This window comes from Lineus longissimus, chromosome 14, assembly GCF_910592395.1.
Source record: "Lineus longissimus chromosome 14, tnLinLong1.2, whole genome shotgun sequence".
Lineage (NCBI taxonomy): Eukaryota > Metazoa > Nemertea > Pilidiophora > Heteronemertea > Lineidae > Lineus > Lineus longissimus.
The window spans coordinates 15928404-15952166 of record NC_088321.1 but is presented as its reverse complement, the minus strand read 5'-3'; the positions used below and the strand labels follow the sequence as shown (position 1 = coordinate 15952166).

Genomic DNA, 23763 nt, shown 5'->3' with positions numbered 1-23763 from the left:
GGAACCGTGTTTCCATGGTGACAAAGTAAGCTTACGATACGAGGGGCGGGGGGGGGGGGGTAGCCTGGTAATCATAACTGCTTCGTACCCATTGAACTAGATATATCTTTCTCATGTAAAGGTTTCTTTGTGCTGCACCTGCAACAAATGTTCATCGGGCACGTGAACTTATCCACTGCAGTTACGAATGAGCACCTTGTTGAAGCAGCTAAGTTCGACCAGCAAGCCTTTGATAAACACTCTACACATCTGAATGTGGACACATGCATCAAGGAACAGTGACGACCAAGAAAACAAGACTCGTATACAAAACATGATGAACTTTATTCAATAATAAATGGCAGTTGAAATATATTTTGACATTTTTTTATAATTTGCAACGAAAAATAATGTCATAATTTACATACTAACACATCTAGGGAGCAGCTGACAAATAAAGGGAGCAAAAATTTGTTCGACACTTGTCACTGACTAGCTACGAGTATCTCCTTCAACCCCATGGTACTTCCCCTCCCAATAAGCTAAAGTCATTGACTAACTAAAAAGCAATGTAATCACAGACGCTGTCTGGACGGCCATACATCCGCATCAAGCTACACTCCGGACGCAGTGGACTGGCCGTAAGTATGCATAAGATGACGAATGGACCACCCCAGGAGTGATCCAGAGTCAGCGACTTTTATGACCATATCTCAGCGAATCTTTAACAAATTAATTAATTCCTGGTTGAGCACTACTAATTTTGGAGAAACATCAAGGGTAATAGACAATGCTAACTATGGTTATAAAAAAGCAGACAATGCTAATACATGGAAGAAATTACTAAAGAACCCTTTACCATCAATTCTAAATAAAGTAATGATGAATTCTTATGGACGTAAAGGGTGCTGTAAACTCGGCTCTGCGCCGTTCATCGTTGCGATTGATGACAACATGATATTTTGCATGGACGGGACGCAGCCGATGTGACAGTATATACAACCACATTTTAATGCTATCAGAAGGATATATTTCCTCTTGATAATATTTATAAATTTTATCCTATTATTTACAATTTTGGAAGACTTTAAGATACAGTTGAAAATACGTTGCAATCCATGGTGCGACTTTCCAACGGTAAGACACAGCATGTCTATTATTATAAGCGCCAATATCCCCTGACCAAAAAGCCATCTAAGTGTTCTTTTATAAAACCAATATATTATAATAGTTAAAAGCTTATTTTCTTATTACAAAAAAGAGCCAGGAACCATGTATCCCTTCATCCCCATCAAGATACATTATGTAGCTCAAAGATACCACAACCAACCCAAATGGTGGGATCTGCCAAATGGCTGCTTTGACTTTAGTTCCTGCATTTCAATCAATCTGACACAATGATGTCACTACAACAAGGCCTACTGTCCAGTCTCATAACCGAAGAATCTTCAGCCAAATATACAGACTCCCCAAAATCATCACAGCAGAATATCCAACAGAAGGCGCACCGCTGTAAACGGCGGCGGTCCTGGTCGCATCCGTCAAATCGGTATCGGGCTGGAAAAGAACATCGACGATGTCGTTGACGTAGCCATTGCCGGCGGCGCGGTTTTCTTTTTCAAGTCTGGCACTGAAGAGCCGGGTCCTGACGTACATAGCTGTAAAGAGAATAGAGAGGTTACGCAACATTTCGTGAGAGAAAACGTCTCTGAAAAAGAGAATAGAGAGGTTATGCAACCATAAGTAAGCGTTGACATTTTTTTGACTAAACTTGAAAACGTAGCTGTCGTATCATGGGAGGCTCAAAGTGTGTGAGTGGAGGGGGGGGGGGGGGTGCTGCTTCGGAGTGTATATGAAGGATATGTGATTATCACAGTGAAAAGAACACTATGACCCGACGCCCCTGTTCCCCAAGTTCATGACATCCCGATTCCGTCATATTCCACGCGTTGATGCGGAAGCAAACGGATGCTCTTACGACGCGTGTTATGTTATCTGATCACTAAGGGCCTGACTTCTGATTAGAAGAACTAAAACTTCCTAAACTCACCTTTCCCAAACCTTTGCAGATAAACCTCATCAAACATCGAACTCAGTGGCTTGTAGTCTGGGAGTCTATCCGTGATATTGACCTTTCCTTTTGCGATGTGACGTCCGACCACCTAGACGAAAAAATATGGGAGTCTCAATGGTAGAGCGCCGGGCAGAAAGACGTGGGTTCGACGCACTGGAAGGAACTCCTCCGTGTCTTTACCGAGTCCTTGGGCAAGACACCCTCCCTACATTACAACACTTCGTCCTTCTTATGAGACGTTGAAACCGAGGCTGGAGATTTCCCCTTCCCCTGACAGAGTAACTGGGCCAGTTACACCCAATTCATCTGCAACCGTAGCTGCATGCACAACGAATGATCCCTCCAGGCAAATACACCGAACTGATTTTTACTTACAGCCGAGTTTACTGAACACGGACCCATCGGAGGCGAATCTTTGGGCTCTTTTCACAACCTGAATAACTTACAGCCTGTAGTTGTAGATTAGGGATGATGGCACAGATAAGCTCCGCGATGAGGACGAATCGGAGCCGAGTTTACAGTGTACTCACCTGTTTTAAGTGATGCTCGTTCTCTTTCAAGAATAGCGCCGCCCCTTCCGGTACGGCCTTCAGAGCTAAAAATGCATCGTCTGTTGGAGCAAAGACTGTGAACTCCATGATGAGGCTTTTCAAGTCACTCTCATAGCCGAACTGACGGACGAGACCAGCAAAAGTCCTGAAAAAACGTGCAAGCGTCAATACTATAGAACTGCGCCGATGATACAGAATTTAGCGCTTCTGATTGGACAAAGCATTTACCAAGAAAGATTGTCTCGTTTTGTCATTGGCGCTTTTCTAATGTCAGCACCGGTGATTGAGAATCTAGCAATTCTGATTGGACGAAGTGCCTCATTCCGCCACTAGTAATATATATTTTTCGCGGACGTCTGCAACTGAACAGGATGATAGCACATAAACTGAATGAAAAGCAAACCTCCTCCAAATTCAAGCGTCCACAAAAACATCAGCCTTGCAAGCGATCAAAACGAAGCTAAAATCCAGTTCAGCAATAATAGACAGGTTTTGCAAACCGTACGAAGTGCAATCGGCTGTAACGTCATCAGATCCTGTGTGAATTTATTTTCGCATCACTTGTAACCATATACATACAGAGTTTTCATAAGGAATCGGCGAATTATTGAAAAAAGTGTTCGATAAAACGCATTTGTGTACTTCGTACTTCGTCGTTCGCGGCTCCTTTCTGCCGTGATCGTTTCTAAAGCCTGGTCTACACTAGCAAACATTCGCGAACAATTGTTGGCCAACATGAGCCAACATCATGTTGGCGAAGGTTTGGGGACCCGTCCACACTATCAAAGACAGGCAAACATTGCCAAACAAGTTTGGCAAAGTTTGGCCGTGTTTGGCATGAATTAAATACACAATCGAGTGTGTTTTAGGAACATCCAACAACTGGCTGTGGGAGGATGTGAGCACATTTCTCGAGGAATAAGCATATCAACGCCGTTTCACAGGAGAACGACAACGGGTTATTTCTTTCCCTTTTGCATAATCATTAATTTTGCTTCAGTCAAATATTCAGGGTGATGATCGAATTCGAATGTGGTGACGTACGTCACGATTCTGATGACATAATCCACATGTTCTGATGACGCTCACCATAAAAAACAACAACAAAGCAATCTTAGTTAAGATCATGATACGTTCTAATTTGAAAATCATCTAATTCGACAGGAAGTGTATAAAAATAAGACGAAACCCGACATTTTCAAGGCATTATATTTTCGCGAGTAAAACATAATCGCGAAAATTGTCTGCACAAAATAATGTGTTTTATGTTTTCTTTTATATCATGATGTATGTTTTATTGCTCAATGAGATATAATCACCTTATGGACAAACTTTTAGAAACTGATAAAAATCGAGAACAAATCGACAAGTGAACCCACAAGTGAAACGTTACGCAACGTTGCAGCGCCACCTTGATTGAGAACATGGTACTTCGTGCTAGGTGGTGAGATCAAGCGCTGGCTTTACAAATTCTTAGTGTCATATGTTCTTGCTAATATCTTAAAAGATTCGCCGAGGGATTTTCTATGTTATTCTGACAAAAGAATCAAATTGTGTTGTCCAAACAACAATTGGGAGCCCCCTATTGGCGACTTTGTGAAACTGTATCATGCATATCTAGCTCCTGCCTATGAAGTCCCTTTAAGATACATGTATATACAAGTATGATTAAATTTGTCATTTCAACTGGTTTGGCTCGTTTTGTTTTAAAGGGACAACATGTGGATGATATTTAGGTTGGCAGGATAGTAATACCCCTGTTTGCCACCATGTGCCATCACATGTAGAGCCACACTAGCTCTAATTTGGACACACACACGTTATAAAATACAAACGCAGTTAAATTTGGAATGTTTGATAAGTCGAAATCTCTAGTAAGTAAGTAGTAAGGTGTGTACAAAGGAAATAGAATTGTGATGTCATTTCCGGTGCTGGAGTTAAAGATATTTCAAAACTTACAAACCAAATCTCGGGTGGAAAATTATGAATTTAAAAATCAGACTTGACAAAAAATTATCACCAATCTCGCAACCAAGTGGGCCTTTTTAGGTGAACTGGGATCGAGGGTTAAAGAGTCCGATATTTAGGGTTCTCTAAAAGTATACACGCCCTCTTTTATTTACGAGGGTAAGCATTATCTAGACTTAACTAATCATAGCTGCACCTGCTGGGAGGACGTTTCCCTTTAAAGGGACAACTTGGTGTGGAATTTACCTGGCCAAAAGATGGTACCCCTGCTTGCCACCACGAGCCGCCACTTGCGCTGATCTCTATAATGATTTTCGGCAGTGTCGCGAGGTAGTTTTGGATACGACTTATGAATGTCAGGCAGGCCGAGGAGTATATCCAATTATAGTGGATTGCTTAATGCAGTTAAAGGACTTTTCAGTTATCCTGTTTGGAGAGATCACGGTCCTGCTGGAAGCATTTTTTATGAAAACCCAACACGCTCAAGTTGACCCTTTAAGTTCATATTTACAATACTTGACGAGGACACAACAATTTCAACATCTAATCAGCAGATTGTATGAAAACGCCGCCACCAACTTCAAAAGATCGTTTTACATCCAACAACATTTTATTTTCTTCGGATGGAATGTTAGCCAATGCGTTATATCTACCTGATGATATCTCGTCCAAAAACATGTAATTTGGATGGAATCTCATTCAAAACATGTACTTTTATTGGATGGAATCTTATCCAGAATATCTAATCTTTATTTGATGAAATCTCCAACAAAACACATCTTCGTTGAATGGAACGTGAACCAACAATGCTTAATTCTGGATGGAATTTTGTCTATTTATGTTTGGATGGATGTGGTTTTCCTGTCGAGATCATTATTAACAATGAGTGTACACCACGGATAGTATTGGCATCTGGACTTGTGCTGAATACATGTAGTTTAAACCTTGGAATCAAACCTCTTCAATCTATAAACACATTTCAAGGTCAACGGTGCTATCTTTCGAATGATCAAACACCCCAGCAATCCTTAATGGTGCAACAAATAGAAATTGATTTCTTTCAAAAGATTTCATGCTGTGCAGTTGTGATAAATATCGTATACACTAGCGCATGTCTGCTCTCACTACCTGACTACCGAGGGATGCAGAACTAGGTCACACTTGAGTCCGACTCGACTTTTACCGGGACTGTTATACAGTGCATGCGTAATGTACATTCAGCGCGACGCAGTTCAACATTCCTCCTTGCATTACTACATTGCTAACCACTAAAACAATTTGCATATACTTCTATAAAGTCATGATACGTATAAGCGCGATAAACAAAAACAAAAAGCTACATCTACATATCAATCACATGCAATCATACATTTATACTCAATTAGACCAAATATAAAGATCAAAATTGAGTTGCAATTAAAGTTGACTGACAGCTGTCAATTAAAGAAAGGACCAATACTATTCAATCAATAATCAAGATCAAAACTACTTACAGTATCAATCAGAAGTAACATCTCTTACTGTGTAATGTCAAGTTGGGCACTAGTCAAAGGTTGATGTGGTGGCGAGGGACATTATATCTGATCAATACTCTAAGTTGACGGAATCAGTTGCTAGTTACTGACAGCTGTCAGTCAACAATAACACTAATTTACACATTTGATGAAAAACAATAGCTCTAAATCAAAACCCTTTATTTTTATAATTGACAGCTGTCGAACTTGATCTTCATAACAATTAAATGTACTAATCTTAATTACTATTATATACAGTTTGTAATATACAAAATATGCAAATTATATGCACTGTCAATCTCGCCCTCACCCGTCTCTTACTGTGCCTTATGTACAGTGATGTACAGACATTCTGACGTAGTTTGGTGATAAAGACGATAGGGAATGAGGTTAGTTTTATTTTGAATATTCCGTTTTTGTGAGAAAGGCTCTAAACAGAATATAATCCTACATGTATGAAGTTGAAAATCAAGACTTGAAGTATCAGCTACAATCTACCAACTGTTTGGGTATCCTTTTCAAATTCTGTGAAAAGGTTTTAAATTACAATTTATTTATCCGTGTAAAATTTTATCAATTGTTTTACAAAGAGCAATGAAAAAAGGGGCTTGTTGGCGATGAAGACCTAATTGATATGTTGTTGAAATAGTGGACGGAGCTTTTATGAATGGCATGATTTTCCAGGAAGATGTTTTGAGAAATGTTTACGTAAGTAGTCTTCTAATATCGGTTTGCGGTCATAACTTTGCTCAATTATGAAATAGTCTTGTATGGTCCTACTGAGTTACTATCAATACAAACACTGGGTGTTTTGAATATTGCACTGCCAGTTAAAAATGATAAAATCATAGCTGGCTTTCTGTATCCGAGACCCCCCCCCCCAAATCACACACCACATACCTATCCCTGCCACAATGCATCTGAATCACTACCAAAAATACATAAAGCGAGCATTATCTGATGGAACCATTAGAAAACCTGTACCATTCGTTGGAAAGTAGGCCTACTCGATCAGCAATTTTAGATGGCACCATCAGAAAACCTATTGAAATGACCGTAAGTTGGAAAGCTCTTAATCACCACTTTCTGATGGTACCATCTATATCAAAATCATTACTCGGTAAAACTACACATTTTCTAAAAATCACCCCAATATCTCAACCCAGAACTGATCACCACCAAAACCTCATCACAAACACCATAACAATCAGAGCCAATCCTGTGTGTAACTTGGTTGTTGCGGCGCCAAGAACCTGGCCCGTCCTTATGTCATTCACATCAACCAAGACATCCTTGGCTACGACGAGCTGCCCGTTGATAGCTTTTCTGCTGAGTGGCATCTTCAAGTCCAGGGTCTGGGCCTTGTAGCTAACTGTCACAGCTGAAGAAAGACAAAAATCTTTTCATTATGGTACATGAGATTTGATTGGTGGATGTATGGTACAGGAAATTTGATTGGTTGATGTAACTGGGACTGGTAACTCCTCAGCCAATCACTGCCGTAGATTGACACCAAGGCTCATACCCACAATACATGCATGATTAATAAACTGTAAAATAACAGGGCAAAAATCAACGAATCATGGACCTTTTTATATTTATTTTCTGCTTCAAGGAATCTAACGACAAGGTAGATGTTCGCTCAGCCAAGCATCTAACCAATCATTAATTAACTCACCAGACATTGAATTGAATCAATTTTGTAACAGGACCCCTGATTGGGCAATCCAACACAACTGACAAGATTTCGACCAATCACAGACACTTTTACGTACCAGCAATATCTCCTTTGATTCCAACGGTTCTTTCTTTATCTTTAGGATTGACCTTGTTAGCTTTCAAGTCCGCCGTAGTCATTCCGAGCTTGATTTCGGGCGCCCCCGTCAGGATGAACAGAGAAAGGAACTAAAAATGAAAAAAGTGTCAAACTTGAACAAAAAAGCATTGGAAGGAGAGGGTTGAGAGAAAAACGATTCAAGGGTTGACCTAAAGTTGCTCTAAAGGCATTGGCCTATCTTACGACACCTCGGAACTTCGGTCCCGGATATGACGATGGTACGGTTTGGGCGTAACAGGACCTCTATGTCAAAGAACGCTGCGTTGCGGATCTGATAATGCATGATTTGCAGTTTGTGGGTATCATTGATATCGAACTATAGTAACCCAATACAATTATTCAACTCCTACTTTAACAACAAGCCAAATAAATTAATGGAGCGACTTGACAATTCACTGCCATTTCGCAAAAAAGGTTAGTGACGAAATGAAGAGCAGCACTTAAACTCACCTGTTTCATATCCTTGATATATTTCGGGTCCTTGTTCGTCGTATCTTTCAACAAAGCATCGAGTTTTGGCTCCTTTTTCCTGGCATCGACGAAGGCGAGATTTTCAGCACCAATCACAGTTATATTCTCAGCCGTTCCTTTCAGTACGTCAGTGAAGCCAAAGTCGTCGAAGTACTTCTTCAGTGTGCTTGAAGGAAAATAGGGGGCGTGTCCACGGAGCGAAAAATGGCGCGTTCTCACTCGTTTTGGCGGGAAAATGACTGGTTTTATCGGACTTTTAAGTGGTACCTTGTGAGATTTGTTCATGGACATCAAGACCTGAACCACGTTCAGAAAAAGTGATCAACCATTTGGAAATGGTGATAAAAAGGTAACAGCAGTCGAACTGCGCAAATATCTGCATGGAAATGTTTTTCAAAAAAGAGAAAAAGAAGCACAAATTGCATTACCGCCTTCCGTTAACTTAATTCGATATGAAAAATGTGGTCCCAAAATAAAGCCCTATAAGAAATCCTGGATTGTGATATGTCAATTTCCCGCCACTGCGAATGAAAAAGTTCATTTTTAGCGCCAATTTATTATAAACGACAGAAAGACTGTTTTTTGATTGTCTCAATTGTGAGTGGAAGTCAGCAGAGCTGTTTGGAGAATAAACTGTTCTGTGACATGAGTTAAACTTGTCTGTCATTTGACTACTTGAGACAACCAGAAAACAAACAAAATAAAACGAAATATGTGATTACGACATCTGAGAACATCCGTCCAAAACAAAAAAAACACCGCCAAAGCTATGAAAGGAAGGGTGGTCACTTTCCCGCCAAAACATGCGGAGGGATTCTAAGCCGAAAGGAGAGGAATGAAGCAGTGAATAAAACAAGTAAGCTAATCCACGACCAGAAACACATAGAAGCATGAGTAGTATGTGGAGTAGTATGTGACCTTTTTAACCCGGTTATTGACATTTCTCCTTCAGAATATATCCACAGCTGCGCCAGTGTAGAAGAAGATAATGTCTCCTGGAGAAATCGTCCGGCCTCTATCTCATTCTGACGGATTGTGGTATATGGTTTACAAGAGACCATGAAGGTCAATACCTCAGAGATTGAAAGCGCATAGAATCTAAAAAAATTATTGTTCCCGGACGTTCTATGCTAGGACATTTTAAACTTCTACACCGGCGGCAAACTATATACATGTTTTTTAAACCATTTTTTGATGATACCGATTCAGGGCCAGCGGCATGAACATAATGATCCATTATGTAGGACATGAATCAGCATGTTTAGAACAGAAGAGGAAATGATGAAACATTTGATAGTGTACATCGCTGGGAGGGAATTTCCCAAAATGCAGGTGATCGACTGGGACGGATGTAGATAGGATTTGGAGCCAGAGATTGCACTTAGAGTTACTCTAAGGATAATAATAGTGATAGTGATACGGGTGATATGACAGGTAAATAAGGGCAAGCCCATGGCAACAGAGCGAGGCTGTAGAGTGGTATATTCTGCGCACCACCCGACTACTGGAAATGACAGTTTAGGACAGAACGTAGTCGATGATAGAATGAGATAGAGGGCTGGCGACAGCAGTCTGAGAATTCGTTCAGGGACACAGTAAAATATATTAACTTAAAGGGGCACCTTGGGCGTGGGATTTCCCTGGTCAGGAGGATAAATTGTAGTATATGTGGGTCAGCTTTGAAAATGGCTTGTCAATTTCAGGCAGACCTAAGGTTACACCCAGTTCTAGTGCATAGTTTATTGCAGTTCAAGGATTTTTCAGTTATCCTGTTTGGAGAAGTCACGGCCCTGCTGGAAGTCATTTTTGTTATATGAAAAACCAACATATGCCCAAGTTGTCCCTTTAATGATATACGTCATTGGCGTGTATGCGGATAAAGACAAGATTCGGTGACCGCTGCTTCTCATCATGTGGTCCCCGGTTGTGGAATGCCCTACCGGAGCACATCAGGGGGGCGGACGCGCTGCTTGCTTTTAAACGACTCCTAAAATCCTGGCTGTTCGAGGAAGCATTTCTTGGTGGGGAGGTAGCGCCTTGAGCAGGTTTACCCGGAGTTTGGCGCTCTATAAGACATTGTTGATTGATTGATTGATATACCTGAGCTTGTTATCCTGGCTGATGATGTCATAGACGGTTGTACTTCCAACATTCAACATCATATCAAGAATCTGGAGAGCTCCGTTAGTTGTCATGACGTCACTCTGGATGATACGCGCTTTCACCCCTCCACCAATGATCATGACTTCTGAAAGGGAGATAACATGGGGTAGATTTAGCCAGGTTCTACGATAACTTTCTTCCGGTTGGAATTCCTGCTGTTTGTATGGAAAACCATCCAAAACTGTTAATACTTTGTGGAAGGGAATCCATCCTAAACTATCAGAATCCCATCCTTGATAGTGGGATAAAGGCATACACAGTAATGTGGTCACGTGATGAGTGAAGTCACCAAAATGGCTGTTTAAGCAAGGCGTGAGCCATCGTATATTCATTTCAACTGACCGACTCCATTCTGAATGGTAAGCGGATGCTAAAGGTCTATTTCTAGAATAATCTAATCCTCTAAAATTCTTTCAAAGTAAACATATCATATAAATATAAAAAGAAGAAAAACTACGGACAGTGTTTTCCTAACTTAATCGTACTTACCGCCATTTTCAACTTTGACCTGAACATCCCCATTCTCCGTGGTAATATTCTTTCCGTTCATTGTCTTAAGTGTTTCAAAGGTCAAAACCTTCCCGGGCACGATCGCCATTTGCAAAGCCTGCAATGTGTTCAATCAGAGCTAATTGGTGTTTGTAGAAAAGTTTGACAGTTTGATTTCTAATATTATTATATCCTAAGTTACTGAGAGTGACAGAATTTAATGTTTTCTAATAGCGTTTAATTGCCCCAGCATGACTGGGAACAGCGGCCATTGTAAGAGCCTGTGAAGTAGATATTTCGAGGAATGTTTGAAAATATGTCCTAAAGTAAAGTTTGTATGAAACAGATGATGCCGAAAGTCCATTGAAATCTTCATTATGGTAATCCAGTTTCGAAAACAGGTGTTTTATTTTTTGCAGATTTTGCAAGATTTTGTGAACAAACTAAATTCACAAAAATATTAGAAAAGGGAAATCTTTTTTGAGTGAAATTCAGAAAGAAATTAGAAATCCGCCAAAATGAAAAGCACAAAATATCTTTTCCTCAGCGAAAATTCCTTTTTTTTCTGAAAATTTCATAAATTACCAAAATGCAACGGCGTGAAAATCTAGTGCCTTACATTACCTTGGTCATTTTTGGTTTATTAGACTGCAGAGCAATGACTCTGTCGTTGTTATCTAATCCGAGGTTGTCAACTGCAAAAATGGTGTAGTTCTGGTTTGCGTTTTTAAGTGTGGTCTTGATGCTATCTTCAGCATATGGGATGAGTGTCTTGAATGTCCTGAGAAAGAGAAAGGTAATGGTAATGGTAATGGTAATGGTAATGGTAATGGTAATGGTAATGGTAATGGTAATGGTAATGGTAATGGTAATGGTAATGGTAATGGTAATGGTAATGGTAATGGTAATGGTAACGGTAATGGTAACGGTAATGATATTTGTAACAGTAAAGGGATAAGTAATGGAATGTCCTGAGAATGAGAAAGGTAAAGGTAATGGTAACGGTAATGGTAATGGTAACGTCAACGTCAACAGTAATGGTAACGTCAACGTCAACGGTAACGGTAATGGTAACGGTAACGTCAATGGTAACGGTAACGGTAACGGTTATGATATTTGTAACAGTAATGGGAGAAGTAATGGTAAATGTAGTGATAATGGCAGAAGTAATGGCAAAGATATGGCAAATGTAATGATAAGTATAGGTAAATAATCAGCCAATAAGAGCAATAATCATTGAATGGAAGCCCATTTATCTTGTAAGAGCTCCCTATTGTCAGGATAAGATACTAAGAACTAGATGAGGTGCCGGAATATCAGTCTTTATTGATGGTCTTGGTGATACTTACTGAGTATGAGGGTTTGTCATTATCTCTGCGAAGTTGTTCTTGTACAACAGATTGAGGAAGTCTGAGATACCGTGGACAAGACCATTACCAATCAGCTGGTCGGGCAGTAAGATTTCAGCGGAGCTAGCACCTGACGTCACTGTCACTGTAAAAGTCACATTGATATCGATCAAAGATTAGTAAGATGCTTCCCGTGGGAAGAAAGACTATTTTATTGTGCCAATGATTGTTTTGATATTCGGAGAGTGGTCAGACACGGAAGCCAGTGCCTCCTCTTTGTCTGATCAAAACATGAAATATAAAGATAAGAAATGAAATAAGTGCAAGTTCTTATTATTAGCGGTTTATAATGTATAACATTCCAAAAGCGCTTTACATTTATTCCACAATCTAAGCTAAAGCCTTTTAGTAGAACTCAGATGGGCTGTTCAAATAGTGGTCTTGGTCCCATGTTGGTCGTTTCCATTCAATTTAACGTATCTAATCAGGACACCTCCCTATTTAGGACAGCAGTTGTCAGGCCCGAGGGTGTCCTCAATAGAGTGGTTCTACTTAATTTTTTTTGGTTTCACCCAGTAGTATGGAAATGGAACAATTAAAAATCGGTAAACGTACTAATTTCTGCATGAGAGTCATCGGCTGGCGTTATGTTGACCGTGATGGGTTTCCCGACATGGTAGGTCGGGTATTCCCTGCCATTTTCCAAAAATCCAGCTGTTAAGAATTTGTTCATTATAATGTGGGACTCAAGTATCTGGAAAAAGAAGAAAATCATTTCGTTTCAATTGAAAAAAAATACGATGAATGTAAATTAAGGTGAAGGATAAAAAAGGGCGAATGTGAGAAATTACCAATGGTCCATCGAGCTCGCTAAAAATGAATCAACAAAATAAACACTCCCTACGTACCTTTTCCAATTTATCCACGTTTTCTGGCTTCCCCATTTCCACAATGATCGCATCCAGGGATTCAATCACATTTTGATCATTTTCCACTATATTCTTATCAAGAGGTACAAAAAAGGTTCCTCCTTGAGTTGAGGTCACCAAGGAGAGCATTTTAGAATTAGGTTTGTTTGTGGCAAATGCTCGGAACAGCTTGTTGAAATATGTCCTAAAAACAGCAAAACATAAATTGTTAATAAATCTAAATAATTTCAATGGGTGATGTCAGAAACTCACTAACGTTGCGCAATATTGTATCGTCACCTCAGCGTTGTATCGCCATTTACGTCATGACGTGAATTCCAATTAAAAAAGTGGTTTTCTTCCATGAAACTAAGTTTTGAAAGAAGAAAACCAGGTTTTCTTCAATAAAACTAGGTTTTCTTAATTATTGGACACACGGCTCGCCATAAACGCAGTCTCTTCTAGACATGGCGATGCAATATCACGCAACGTTACAAATTACAATGTAATGTTGTTTTGATCATACGAACAAACACTTGTAAATGTATTCACTGTTAGTGTCTGATACACATCAGGTGTCCACAAGTTGTCCAAAGAAGTCTTGTCAAATAGATCTCTTGTATACAGAAGATACCAGATTGTTAGACATCTCTGCCTTATTCCCAATAAATCTCCCATTAAATTTAGAACCTCGACTTTGCTTGACAAAATCCATAGTGCCTCGTTTAAGACCTAATCAAATTTAATGAACTAAGCACTAAACTGTATGCGTGGGATATATTCTCTCTATCTGATACCAATAAGCAAACTTGTTAAATGCTGAGAAAATAACGTCTTCATCTTATTTGAAAATATACATACGCTCCTTTAGACTTGAGATAAGATTGATCAGCTGAGTTTAATCGGAACAAGTTAACCGTGGTGTACGGGCACAACATTTTGTCGATTCTTCGAACTATGGTCCTCCCGTCGATTGGATGTTCGGGTCCGACCAATTTCACATTTTCAACGTAGAAACTCTGAAGAAAAGTTTTTCAAGTTATGTTTAAGGAATTGATACCTTCCGTGAGGTATTGGTTGTCTCACCGGTTAAAACCGCGGAGATGGAGCTAAAATGTCGACCGAAACCTCGGCTGATACAAACTCGCGAAATATCCTACAGGTGAATTTTTTCTGCTCTACAGTAATCCTGTTACAACACCCTGTATTATCTTTCAAAAATGGAAACAAAAATTCATGACAAGCAACCTCTTCATTCGGGGAGTACTTCTTAGCAATTCAAAAATGGCCGCAAAACAGTTCAGGCGGCCATATTAGGAGATGTTCGGGGAGTACTTCTTAGCAATTCAAAAATGGCCGCAAAACAGTTCAGGCGGCCATATTAGGAGATGTTCCCTTGGCTGAGAGGTAGCATGAGCAGCAATTTTCAACATACGCCATTGTGTTGATGGAAGTAGACTTTTCCGCCACGTCTCGGCTCAGCCATCACAAGCATAGGAGGTGTCAAAGCCAAATCCTGCGTCAAGACAGCATCAGTAAATGCATTTCCCAGAACTGAAAAGTCAATGTGAAACAATTACTGGAGACATCAACAGATTCTTTCGCGACATGGCTCTTCCGCCAGCCAGTATGGGACAAAAATCAGCTTTGAAACGGGAGTTTTCAATGATGCCTTCGAGGGAGGGGCACATGCCACTGTAAATAATCTGAATACAAGCTCAAACATTTCCTATTAATAAAAAAGGAATTCTTAGGCTTGCAGGGGAAAGATACCAACATTTTATTCGTACACAATGATATACACTGGGACATACATGGAAACACTAAAATTCAACGAGACCTTAAAGGCCTGCACTGTTCATCAAAAATATGAAAAATGGGTTGAATTTGAAAATTTCCAATTGGGTAAAAACGGACCGTACTGAATATCAATTTCAATACAGCCGTTAGGAAGACAGATACACAACGACAATACATACCAAGTTTCAGAAAATTTGCATGCACGATAACTGCCCTATGGCATTGTGTAGATCTTAACTGCATTCTATTTTCCTGACCGATCGGGAACTGCATTCTATTTTCCTGACCGATCGGGAACTGCATTCTATTTTCCTGACCGATCGGGAACATGGTACCGCTTTAAATGATGAAGACACAAGCTGAACAAAGCTTCAAGCTTTAAGTATCAAAACCGAAGCCAACAAGATGTTACCAATAAAGGAACATAGGAAATTATTTTACCACTATTTGCTGTTTTCCACAAACAAGGAGCAGCTTAAAAAAAGATGTTATGACATGCAAAATAGTGAAACTTGATTACAGAGAGGGCAAAGGCCTTCGCCCGCCGTTCCTTGAAAATTCTAGATTTGTAATTGAATTTGAAATTTCAAACGAGTACGGACTTGATATAAGTTTAAACACTGCCGTTGTGCGGACAGATAAACAAATACTTTAACTCAAGTTTCATCAAATTCGTATTCATAATAACCTAACCGTATTTCCTGGACCACCAGTAATTACGAACATCATACCCCTTTAAGACAAATTTCCAACTCTGTCTCCGATTGACTTTGAGACAGAATGACAGACATCACACGAAATCGATCAAGCTTCTGAAGATACGCGCAGCAGCAACAGACATCATCTTCTAACCAAGACATAAGATTACCAACTCGAGCAGAGTCGTTAGTGCATAGGTAACTATTTTAAAGTAATTATAAACTGACCAAATGATACCACAAAGTTTTTTCAAGCAAAATCTCGTAATCATTGAAAGACTGAATAAAACCACTTAACGTAGCCAGGCGAAGATAATTGGCTAAAATGTAAACTTGTACACCTTTATTTTCACTGAAATATTTGGGAAACAATTACAATACCACAATTCATAATCAAAATCTATAACTTACTCCCATACCAGTATAAAATAAACATCTTTAGTTTTACCTAAAATGTTGTTAACTCAACTTTGGCATGACTCAATACCAAACAAGTCACCTTAGAAACCTAAAACGGCAATTTTGAATATAACATATTGGAAAATTACCAAAATAATCCTTCTGGTTATGAGTTCTTTACAAAAATTTGACCTCATCATCCAACATGCATTTCTAAACAAGATAACATACAGGGTGTCTCAATATAATTCCAACATAGAGGTGCTCCGAATGTTCACATGTTGTTTTGGATGATCGGAAAATGTAACATATGATATTGTTGAAGTGGCATTTCCTTTGAATAGTCGTGATATCCGGGGCAGATCCAGGAGGAGGAAAAGCAGAGGGCGTGCACTCCATTTCTCATCAAACTTTCTTGTGTTTTCCAGCCAAATTTCATGGTCAAGAGAATATCACTGCATTTAATTTGTGGAGGGTATGTTATTCTGTAGCTGCTGACTTTTTGCAAGTATATTATCTGACACCCTGTATATCACCGGAATATCAAATTTACTTACAATCGTTTTCAGAAGCGTAACCAACTATGTCAAATCAATTCAATAACAATAGGGATAAAATTGTTTGTATCAACTAGGTCTTGTTACATTGTACAAAGTGTCTCAAAAAACACATCTACCTGTTTTGGCAAAACATCCATAGCAAACTATTCAGCATGTTTGGGAGACGGAACTATTCCAAATACCCACAAATTAGACAGTTTGTGAGGTGGTCATGCTAACCTTTATAGTTCGTCAAGCAATATTTTGATTATTTTAAATGTTTCGGGTCGGAATATTAAACTTTGGTACAAGTACTAGTATTCAGGACATTAGTTTGCCGGCTGGTAAATCTGACCGTTTATTCTGGCAAAGGTTTAGCTCCTAACTTTTATTCGAATTCACAAAAATTATCGCGACTGTGGTGAATGAAAAGCTTTTGCCTTGAACTAAAGAAGCAAATGAAGTTGTTTCAAAATAACCAAACGTGAGAGGCAATAGTTATATGTGATGTGTGCTAAAATTACCTGTTGGACCAACTGAAAAAATCATGTTGATATATTAGATTAGATTTTTGTGTGAGATGATGGTGGTTTTAAGATGCATTTGTACCATCTCTGCAAAGTGTGAGTACACGTATATTGCTAGAACCAGCAGCACCGAATAGGACCAGTTGTAGGAGGCTTTTTCCGACTTTCTGATGGTTTCTCTTACTTTTTCCGAGAAATGTCCGACTTTTCCCTGAAAGGTAAAAACCTCCCCCAAGTGTTACCTCTGGTATTGCTGTTTCATTGATGATTCGTGTTTGAAGAAGGTGTATTCATTGAAAAGAGCTCAGAGGAGAGATTTAGGAAGAGTACCAAACTTCCCACGCAGATATCCGCGCAGTGCCTTCAGGAGCAACAAAATGTACACGCTACTTCGCACTGCCTTAAACTTATTAGATAGGGAAACTTACGGAAGTGCGTCGTGATGCATAGCCCCTGCTCTGTTTTATCCCCAGTAAAGACACCAGCAGCCTCTGCAGCTGTGACTGCATCGTTCGTTGGAGCAAGCACAGTCTTGATAGTCAAAGCTTCAAGGTCGTTTACTTTACCAAGGTCAGTAATCAACTTGGCGTACTGCAAATAACAGTAAAGGGGAAAAGATTAGATTACAGAATGAGATGGGAGTGTGTGTTGCCGGGGGAGGGGGAGGGGCGCTCTGAAATAAAAAAAACAACACACTATAGGACGAAAAAGGTGGCATTATTAACAGGGAATTGGTCAGGAGATGGAGCCTTCTTGACGTATGCTGAAATCTTAATTAATAAGATTAAAGCGATAAAACCTGTATTTCGACAACAATAGAATTAATGGGCCAATTCATTGATTCAGACAGGCAGTGCATTATCAAACTGCACACACAATCATACGTCCACAGTAGGTCTATGATGTACATAATGATGTATCGTCAACAAATGGAAGTCGACAAACAGAATGTTTACAACGTTTTATCAGGTGTGTCTTAATTGCAGCTAATTTCCCCATGAAATTTTAGAACGGTGCTCGTTTTATTCTGATACACCCTGTGACTCGGATTCTTCCGAAGTTTTCCGAGGAATGCCGAATCACGTCTTTTTGTTGACCTGATTTGTTTACTCACGAATGACCCAAATTGCTTTCGAGGTTTTTGTCAACCTGGTAAACATGTCTAGTCAAATCTCGCGGTTGCCCCGTAAACATTGAGGACTGACAGTGGAACCTGTTGAGAAATTAGGCGGGGCTGGATTGCGGCGCCGGAGCTTATTTCGGACATCTTATGTCGGACACTTAATTTCGGACACATTGCCATGCCAGCCTGGACCCGGTTCTTCAAAGGCACAAAATGAACGTCAAGACTAACGGCTCCGTGATTTGGAACAAACTAGCCCAAATTCTTTATAAGTCATATGATAGTCTAGGCCTATACATATCTTGCGCTTGCGACAAAAATATATATTTAGAACAAACCTTGAGAAATTAGGGTGTGCACTGAACCAAGCTTACTGGCTCCGAAGCTAATCTCGGACACCATATGTCGGACACCATCCCCTGCGGGCGCCTTCCAAGCCATGAAACTGACAGGAGTGAGAGGAGAGGGGAATTATATCATGTGTCAGCCATCACACGCATCAAATATACATGTATATCTCAAACCCTGGGGTCTAAAATCGAGGTAAACTGGTTAACTTATAATTCGCTGCTCGAGCACCATTGTAAGATGTTCTCATATGCATTATTGTACTACATGTATATACGCACAAGAAGCTGCCTTGATGAGTAATGGCTTTAGCACTGGATTCGAGAAACCCAGGTTTTGTGATTCAGGGAGTTTCTAATTATTTCAGAGAGGTTTGTAATCAAACAAATTAAACAGATGGCCCGCGCGGTTAATCAGCGATTGTTCTGTGTCATCACTGAGATATCTCATCATTGTGAACAAAATCAATAAACTAAACGTTTAAGGCACAAAATAAGAGTACTGTCATTGGCAAAAGTTCATGACCACCAACAAAATCGTCCATCATCGCCAATTCTCAATGATCAATGATGAATTCATCAATTCTCAGAAAAGAAGTATGTCGAAATATGGTTGATTTTGGCAAGGGCATAAATCTGGGCCATGATGCCTTTCATGATGTTGATGATGATGTCGACGATGATGATGATGGTGATGATGATGATGATGATGATGATGATTTTAAAGGTGGAGTTAAACTTTTGAAAATGACTGTATACACGTGATATAATAGGCCTGTGTTGACAGCATATGCTTGATAGGCTTAGGTATACATTGGTTTCATCGATTGGGAATCTGAAGAGTTGGAGGAGGTGACACCCAAATAAAGTATGGTTAACCCTTTAATCCCTACTGAAAGATGAATGTACAGGTAATCCAAACAATAACCCTTGGACTGTTTTCACTCAGCCTGGTAAACCACGCGCCTCCCTGCGAGATCTCGTGATATTTGGGTGGTCAACGAAGCTACAATCCAACCTTGTGTCAGGAACTGGCGGAGGCGCAATGACCTGGGACGAGGCTGTGGAGGCTGTGTTTTTACTGATGACTGCATCAATATGATCGGAATTCTCCCAAAATACTGTTGTTGAAATCCTGCAGCGTCTACCTGTTTCGAATTAATTACCTTTCAGCTTGGTATCAATAAACATACAATGCATTATTTGCTTCCTAAAGCTGTAGCTGAGGCCGTAAATAATTAACTAAGGGTCTCTAGTCAGCCCAAGGCGTCTGGCCTCATATTGTTACAAGGAGATGTAATGTTAGATCAGTAGAAGTCAGTATTAAAACACTTTGAATAATTCTACATTGATATGAGGACCCTTAAACTTGCAGCAAGAAAATGTAGCCTGCTAAACCTTGCCTGCTAACGCGGTGTACGAGTGTGGTGTAGTTTCACTTTGAAGAAGAAGATATTGGTATAAATGTTTCAACGCGACGAAATCATGTTGTGAATTGTATCAACACGACACGATAAAGGACGCTGGTCGACCACAGAACTTTGTTTGGGCGGAAGAAGAGATTCGACCACTTTTCCCCTGGCCAAAAGTTAGAATTAGACACGCGTGTGAAGAGGGCACAAACACGCTGAAACATTGTAGTTCTGATTCGTTTATTGTTTGTAAAAGGGTTTTTCAGGCGGAACCACCTCAAATTGGTTAACAACACGGCAGAAAATCTTCAGAACTTGAAGGGAAAAAAAGTTCCGAGAGTCGTCTGATGATTCCGCATCCTCGGAAATTGGAAGATCTGCGCGGAAATGTCCAAATCAATCTCGCGAGCGAACACGACGTCTGTATCGTCACACCCCTCTGTGACGTAATGTTTATTTCTCGGATTTAATCCTCCAATTAGCGACAACATACCCTCTGATCCGTAATGTATACATTTTCCATAGTCGCGGGACTTGAATCGTTTTCGCACATATATTATTGTTTAGGACAATCATGGAAATTAGGGTTAGTCTAGATTGGTTTGTAGTTCATTAATGAATTAGAGACGGGATCTCGTTATAAACGTGGGTACACAGTCAAACGTTTCCTTCATAGAACCATTGCTGGGTCCGAGGTAGAATCTAGGACGATTATAAAATACACAACTTTTTCATCGGATTCCATCATGCATCTACAGCACCTTTTAAAAACTGACATTAATGGCATCAAATCGTACATGACCTAAATCGCCAATTCCGTCTGAAATTGAACAAATATTTGTCCAATGACAACATCGTTTGTCTATTTGATAGTTGATAACCTGTTAATACAGGACATTGGTGATATTGGTTGCCATGGAAATGATGATAACGCCAATATAAGGTTTGATATGTGGTGAGGGCGGCAAGGGTATGGTATTCCGTCAGACCGTAGTCAGGGGACATTAATGACAGTGATAAGCCATGTGTTTCAGGCAATACACCTTTCTATTGGAGTAAGAAGTTAGTTTTCCGTGACAATAGATAGGTTTCGCAAGCCTTACGAAGAGCTACGAACAACGAAATGTGTAAATGTATTTTATCGCCGAATTCTTTTGAAAATGTCCCCAATTCCTCTGAACACTTAAATAGGGATGAATCTTGGCTTTCCGTGTGCCCAAGTGTGGGAGAGGTACCAGCGTAGATTGGCCACTTCCGGTTGGGCCGAGGCAAAGGAAGCGGAGTCCTCTCATTGGGAGATTGCGGCGGTGTGCGTATCCTAAAGTCTGTTCAGAAGGGGTCCGACGCACAACCCAGATTTTATCTGCGGAGTGAAGGATTGGTTGTTTATTCTTGATTACCATGCCCTATAGAATAGACTGTATTGCTCTTGACCCCGCATATTTTTAGAATCGATACTTCATATCTGACAAATAATGATGCACCTCTCTCATACTTGGGCGCACGATTACCGGAAAACCGAAATGTCGTATACCTACATCTGAAGAATTTATGATCATTATTTCTTTAAACAATCAGTTGAAACATAATTTGAATATTTGTAAGCTTTGCGTAGGCGTTGTATCCTGTATGGTGGACAACAAAATGAGGTAATCTCAGGTCACGCGCATGCGCAAATCAGACTGACGAGCACCACCTTCAATCAATCATGACCTCATGCATTATCATAGGATTATTCATGTGATAAAACCTCAGTAGGCCAGTTGATACAACTTCGATTTAGGGCAGGTTATTGAAAGTCAAGCAGGTCAGAACCGTCGATAATGCTTGTTCGGGCACCTTCGAATGTGGATATGCTTATAAACATATTCCGTCAGCCAGTGGTCATGGTTTAGAAGTCATCTTCCATGGGCGCAGTCGGGGCACTTTGTGGAAAGACAGCGAGTGTTTACCGCCGCCAAAAGGGTGTGCAGTTTTATGGGTGTTTCCCTCGACACGGTGTTCCCAACATTACATTGATTGAACAAGCCGTGACTTGACGGTGGGAGCACGAAGAGAAATTTGCGGTGTTTCTCCAGCAGGGGAATACTGACGGACGGTGACACCAAAAAACGTTACATCAAATGAGACGGGGATCTACCCCAGATAGGTTTTCAAAGGAATATGATTTCCAACTGTAGACTCCCAATTTGTGGTCTTTGATCTCAACAGTCACATACCGTAATCTGTCACTAAGTAATCGGGTAAGATTAAGACTAGTCCTCAAGGGGGACTATGTTGGCTGCTACAGAAGACATTCTTTTGGGTCACCCTATGTTAAATTAGAAAGCGAAATGCTGGTCGTCATAAATGCAATTAATGTTTCGAATAAAATGTTCTCCCAGTTATGACGACCAGCATTTCGATTTCTGCTCAACCTATGTATCAAAAAGCACACCAAACATTCTTTTAAGAAACTCTTCGAGAAGTTGTGGACTTATTACACCCAGGGATTACTGTAAATTATTAATCGTATTATTGACCAAGGTTTTGGTTTATTATTAGAATAATACGAATAAGTGTTAGACAATTTGTGCTTAAGATGTGTATATAAGCTTATATGCGTTTATGAGTAATGTTAATAAAATGGATTTTAACCCTTCATCTTCCTTGTCGAGACATACTCAGCAATAATATGAATGCACAGGGTGCTTCCACGTGACATCACCACCTGACATGCCTTAGGGACAGACAAAAGAAAGCAATTCCAATGATCATAGCAGCATTTGATTCCGTTAAGTCAGGCATGGCAGATTGTTCTACCCTCAAACATGACTGACCGTGAAAACACTCTATGGGATTAGCTCTGCTTAATGCTATGGACTGTGTGGATATAACGGCTTCGCATGAATCAAATATGGAATGATTATCATGGTGCGGCGAGGACGTCATACGTTTTTAGTGTGACTCTTTCACTGATACAACTTGTAGTGTGCTTCCAAAACACAGCGCAATTTCATTCGTGATAACACTCATAGTTCGATCGAAAATTAAGTAAAAATCGATCCATAATCTACCTAGGATACAGGCGTATGCCTTTCATGATGAGAATTGCCGGCAACATATGTTGTAGGCCTACTTCAGTCCCATCAATATCAGAAGTACGTTTGCCGAAAACAACTGTTCAAAATGTACCGTTTTATCTGAAAATACACAGTCGATTTAAAGCAAGTTAATTAGAAATTGAATATCCTTTAGGCGAGATGACACAAAATGTCATGTACACTTGTCCATATAAATGGGCTGGGATATTTTTAATTGCGGCTCGAATGAACAGAAGTTGTAAATATTATGCACTGCGAATGTGTATGCAGGTGCTCATGTAAATAGAACCGAGACAATGTACATCAAGGTACTGCGCATTTCAAAATGTACTTCACTTTTGATCGAGCATCCAAAATGATTACTTCACTTTTATTGTAATAACGATGATGATGATGATGATGATGATGATGATGATGATGATGATGATGATGATGATGATGGTGATAATTATGATGATAATGATGATAATAATGATGACGATCACTTCCTATATAAGATATGACAAAGTTACCCATCGGTAGGCACACATTT

General features: G+C 39.9%; 1 protein-coding gene across 2 annotated transcripts in view; it reads right to left on the bottom strand.

Annotated features, from left to right (window-relative positions):
- Nucleotides 1–328: 328 nt before the first annotated feature.
- Nucleotides 329–23763, bottom strand: part of LOC135499245 (fasciclin-1-like) — a 30960-nt gene continuing 7525 nt past the window's right edge. The window contains exons 2-13 of one of the 2 annotated variants that reach the window (XM_064789915.1): nucleotides 17695–17857; nucleotides 14739–14857; nucleotides 14165–14322; nucleotides 13304–13508; nucleotides 13011–13149; nucleotides 12396–12540; nucleotides 11671–11827; nucleotides 11047–11164; nucleotides 10495–10642; nucleotides 2584–2749; nucleotides 2030–2141; nucleotides 329–1637 (exon numbers count right to left, since the gene is read on the bottom strand). In XM_064789915.1, coding sequence (XP_064645985.1) covers nucleotides 1411–1637; nucleotides 2030–2141; nucleotides 2584–2749; nucleotides 10495–10642; nucleotides 11047–11164; nucleotides 11671–11827; nucleotides 12396–12540; nucleotides 13011–13149; nucleotides 13304–13508; nucleotides 14165–14322; nucleotides 14739–14857; nucleotides 17695–17857 — 1857 coding nt within the window. In that variant the 3' untranslated portion in view covers nucleotides 329–1410. Of the gene's footprint in view, nucleotides 1638–2029; nucleotides 2142–2583; nucleotides 2750–3718; nucleotides 7468–7861; nucleotides 7992–8373; nucleotides 8561–10494; nucleotides 10643–11046; nucleotides 11165–11670; nucleotides 11828–12395; nucleotides 12541–13010; nucleotides 13150–13303; nucleotides 13509–14164; nucleotides 14323–14738; nucleotides 14858–17694; nucleotides 17858–23763 lie in introns of those variants that run through there. The other variant, XM_064789914.1, reaches the window with a different exon arrangement.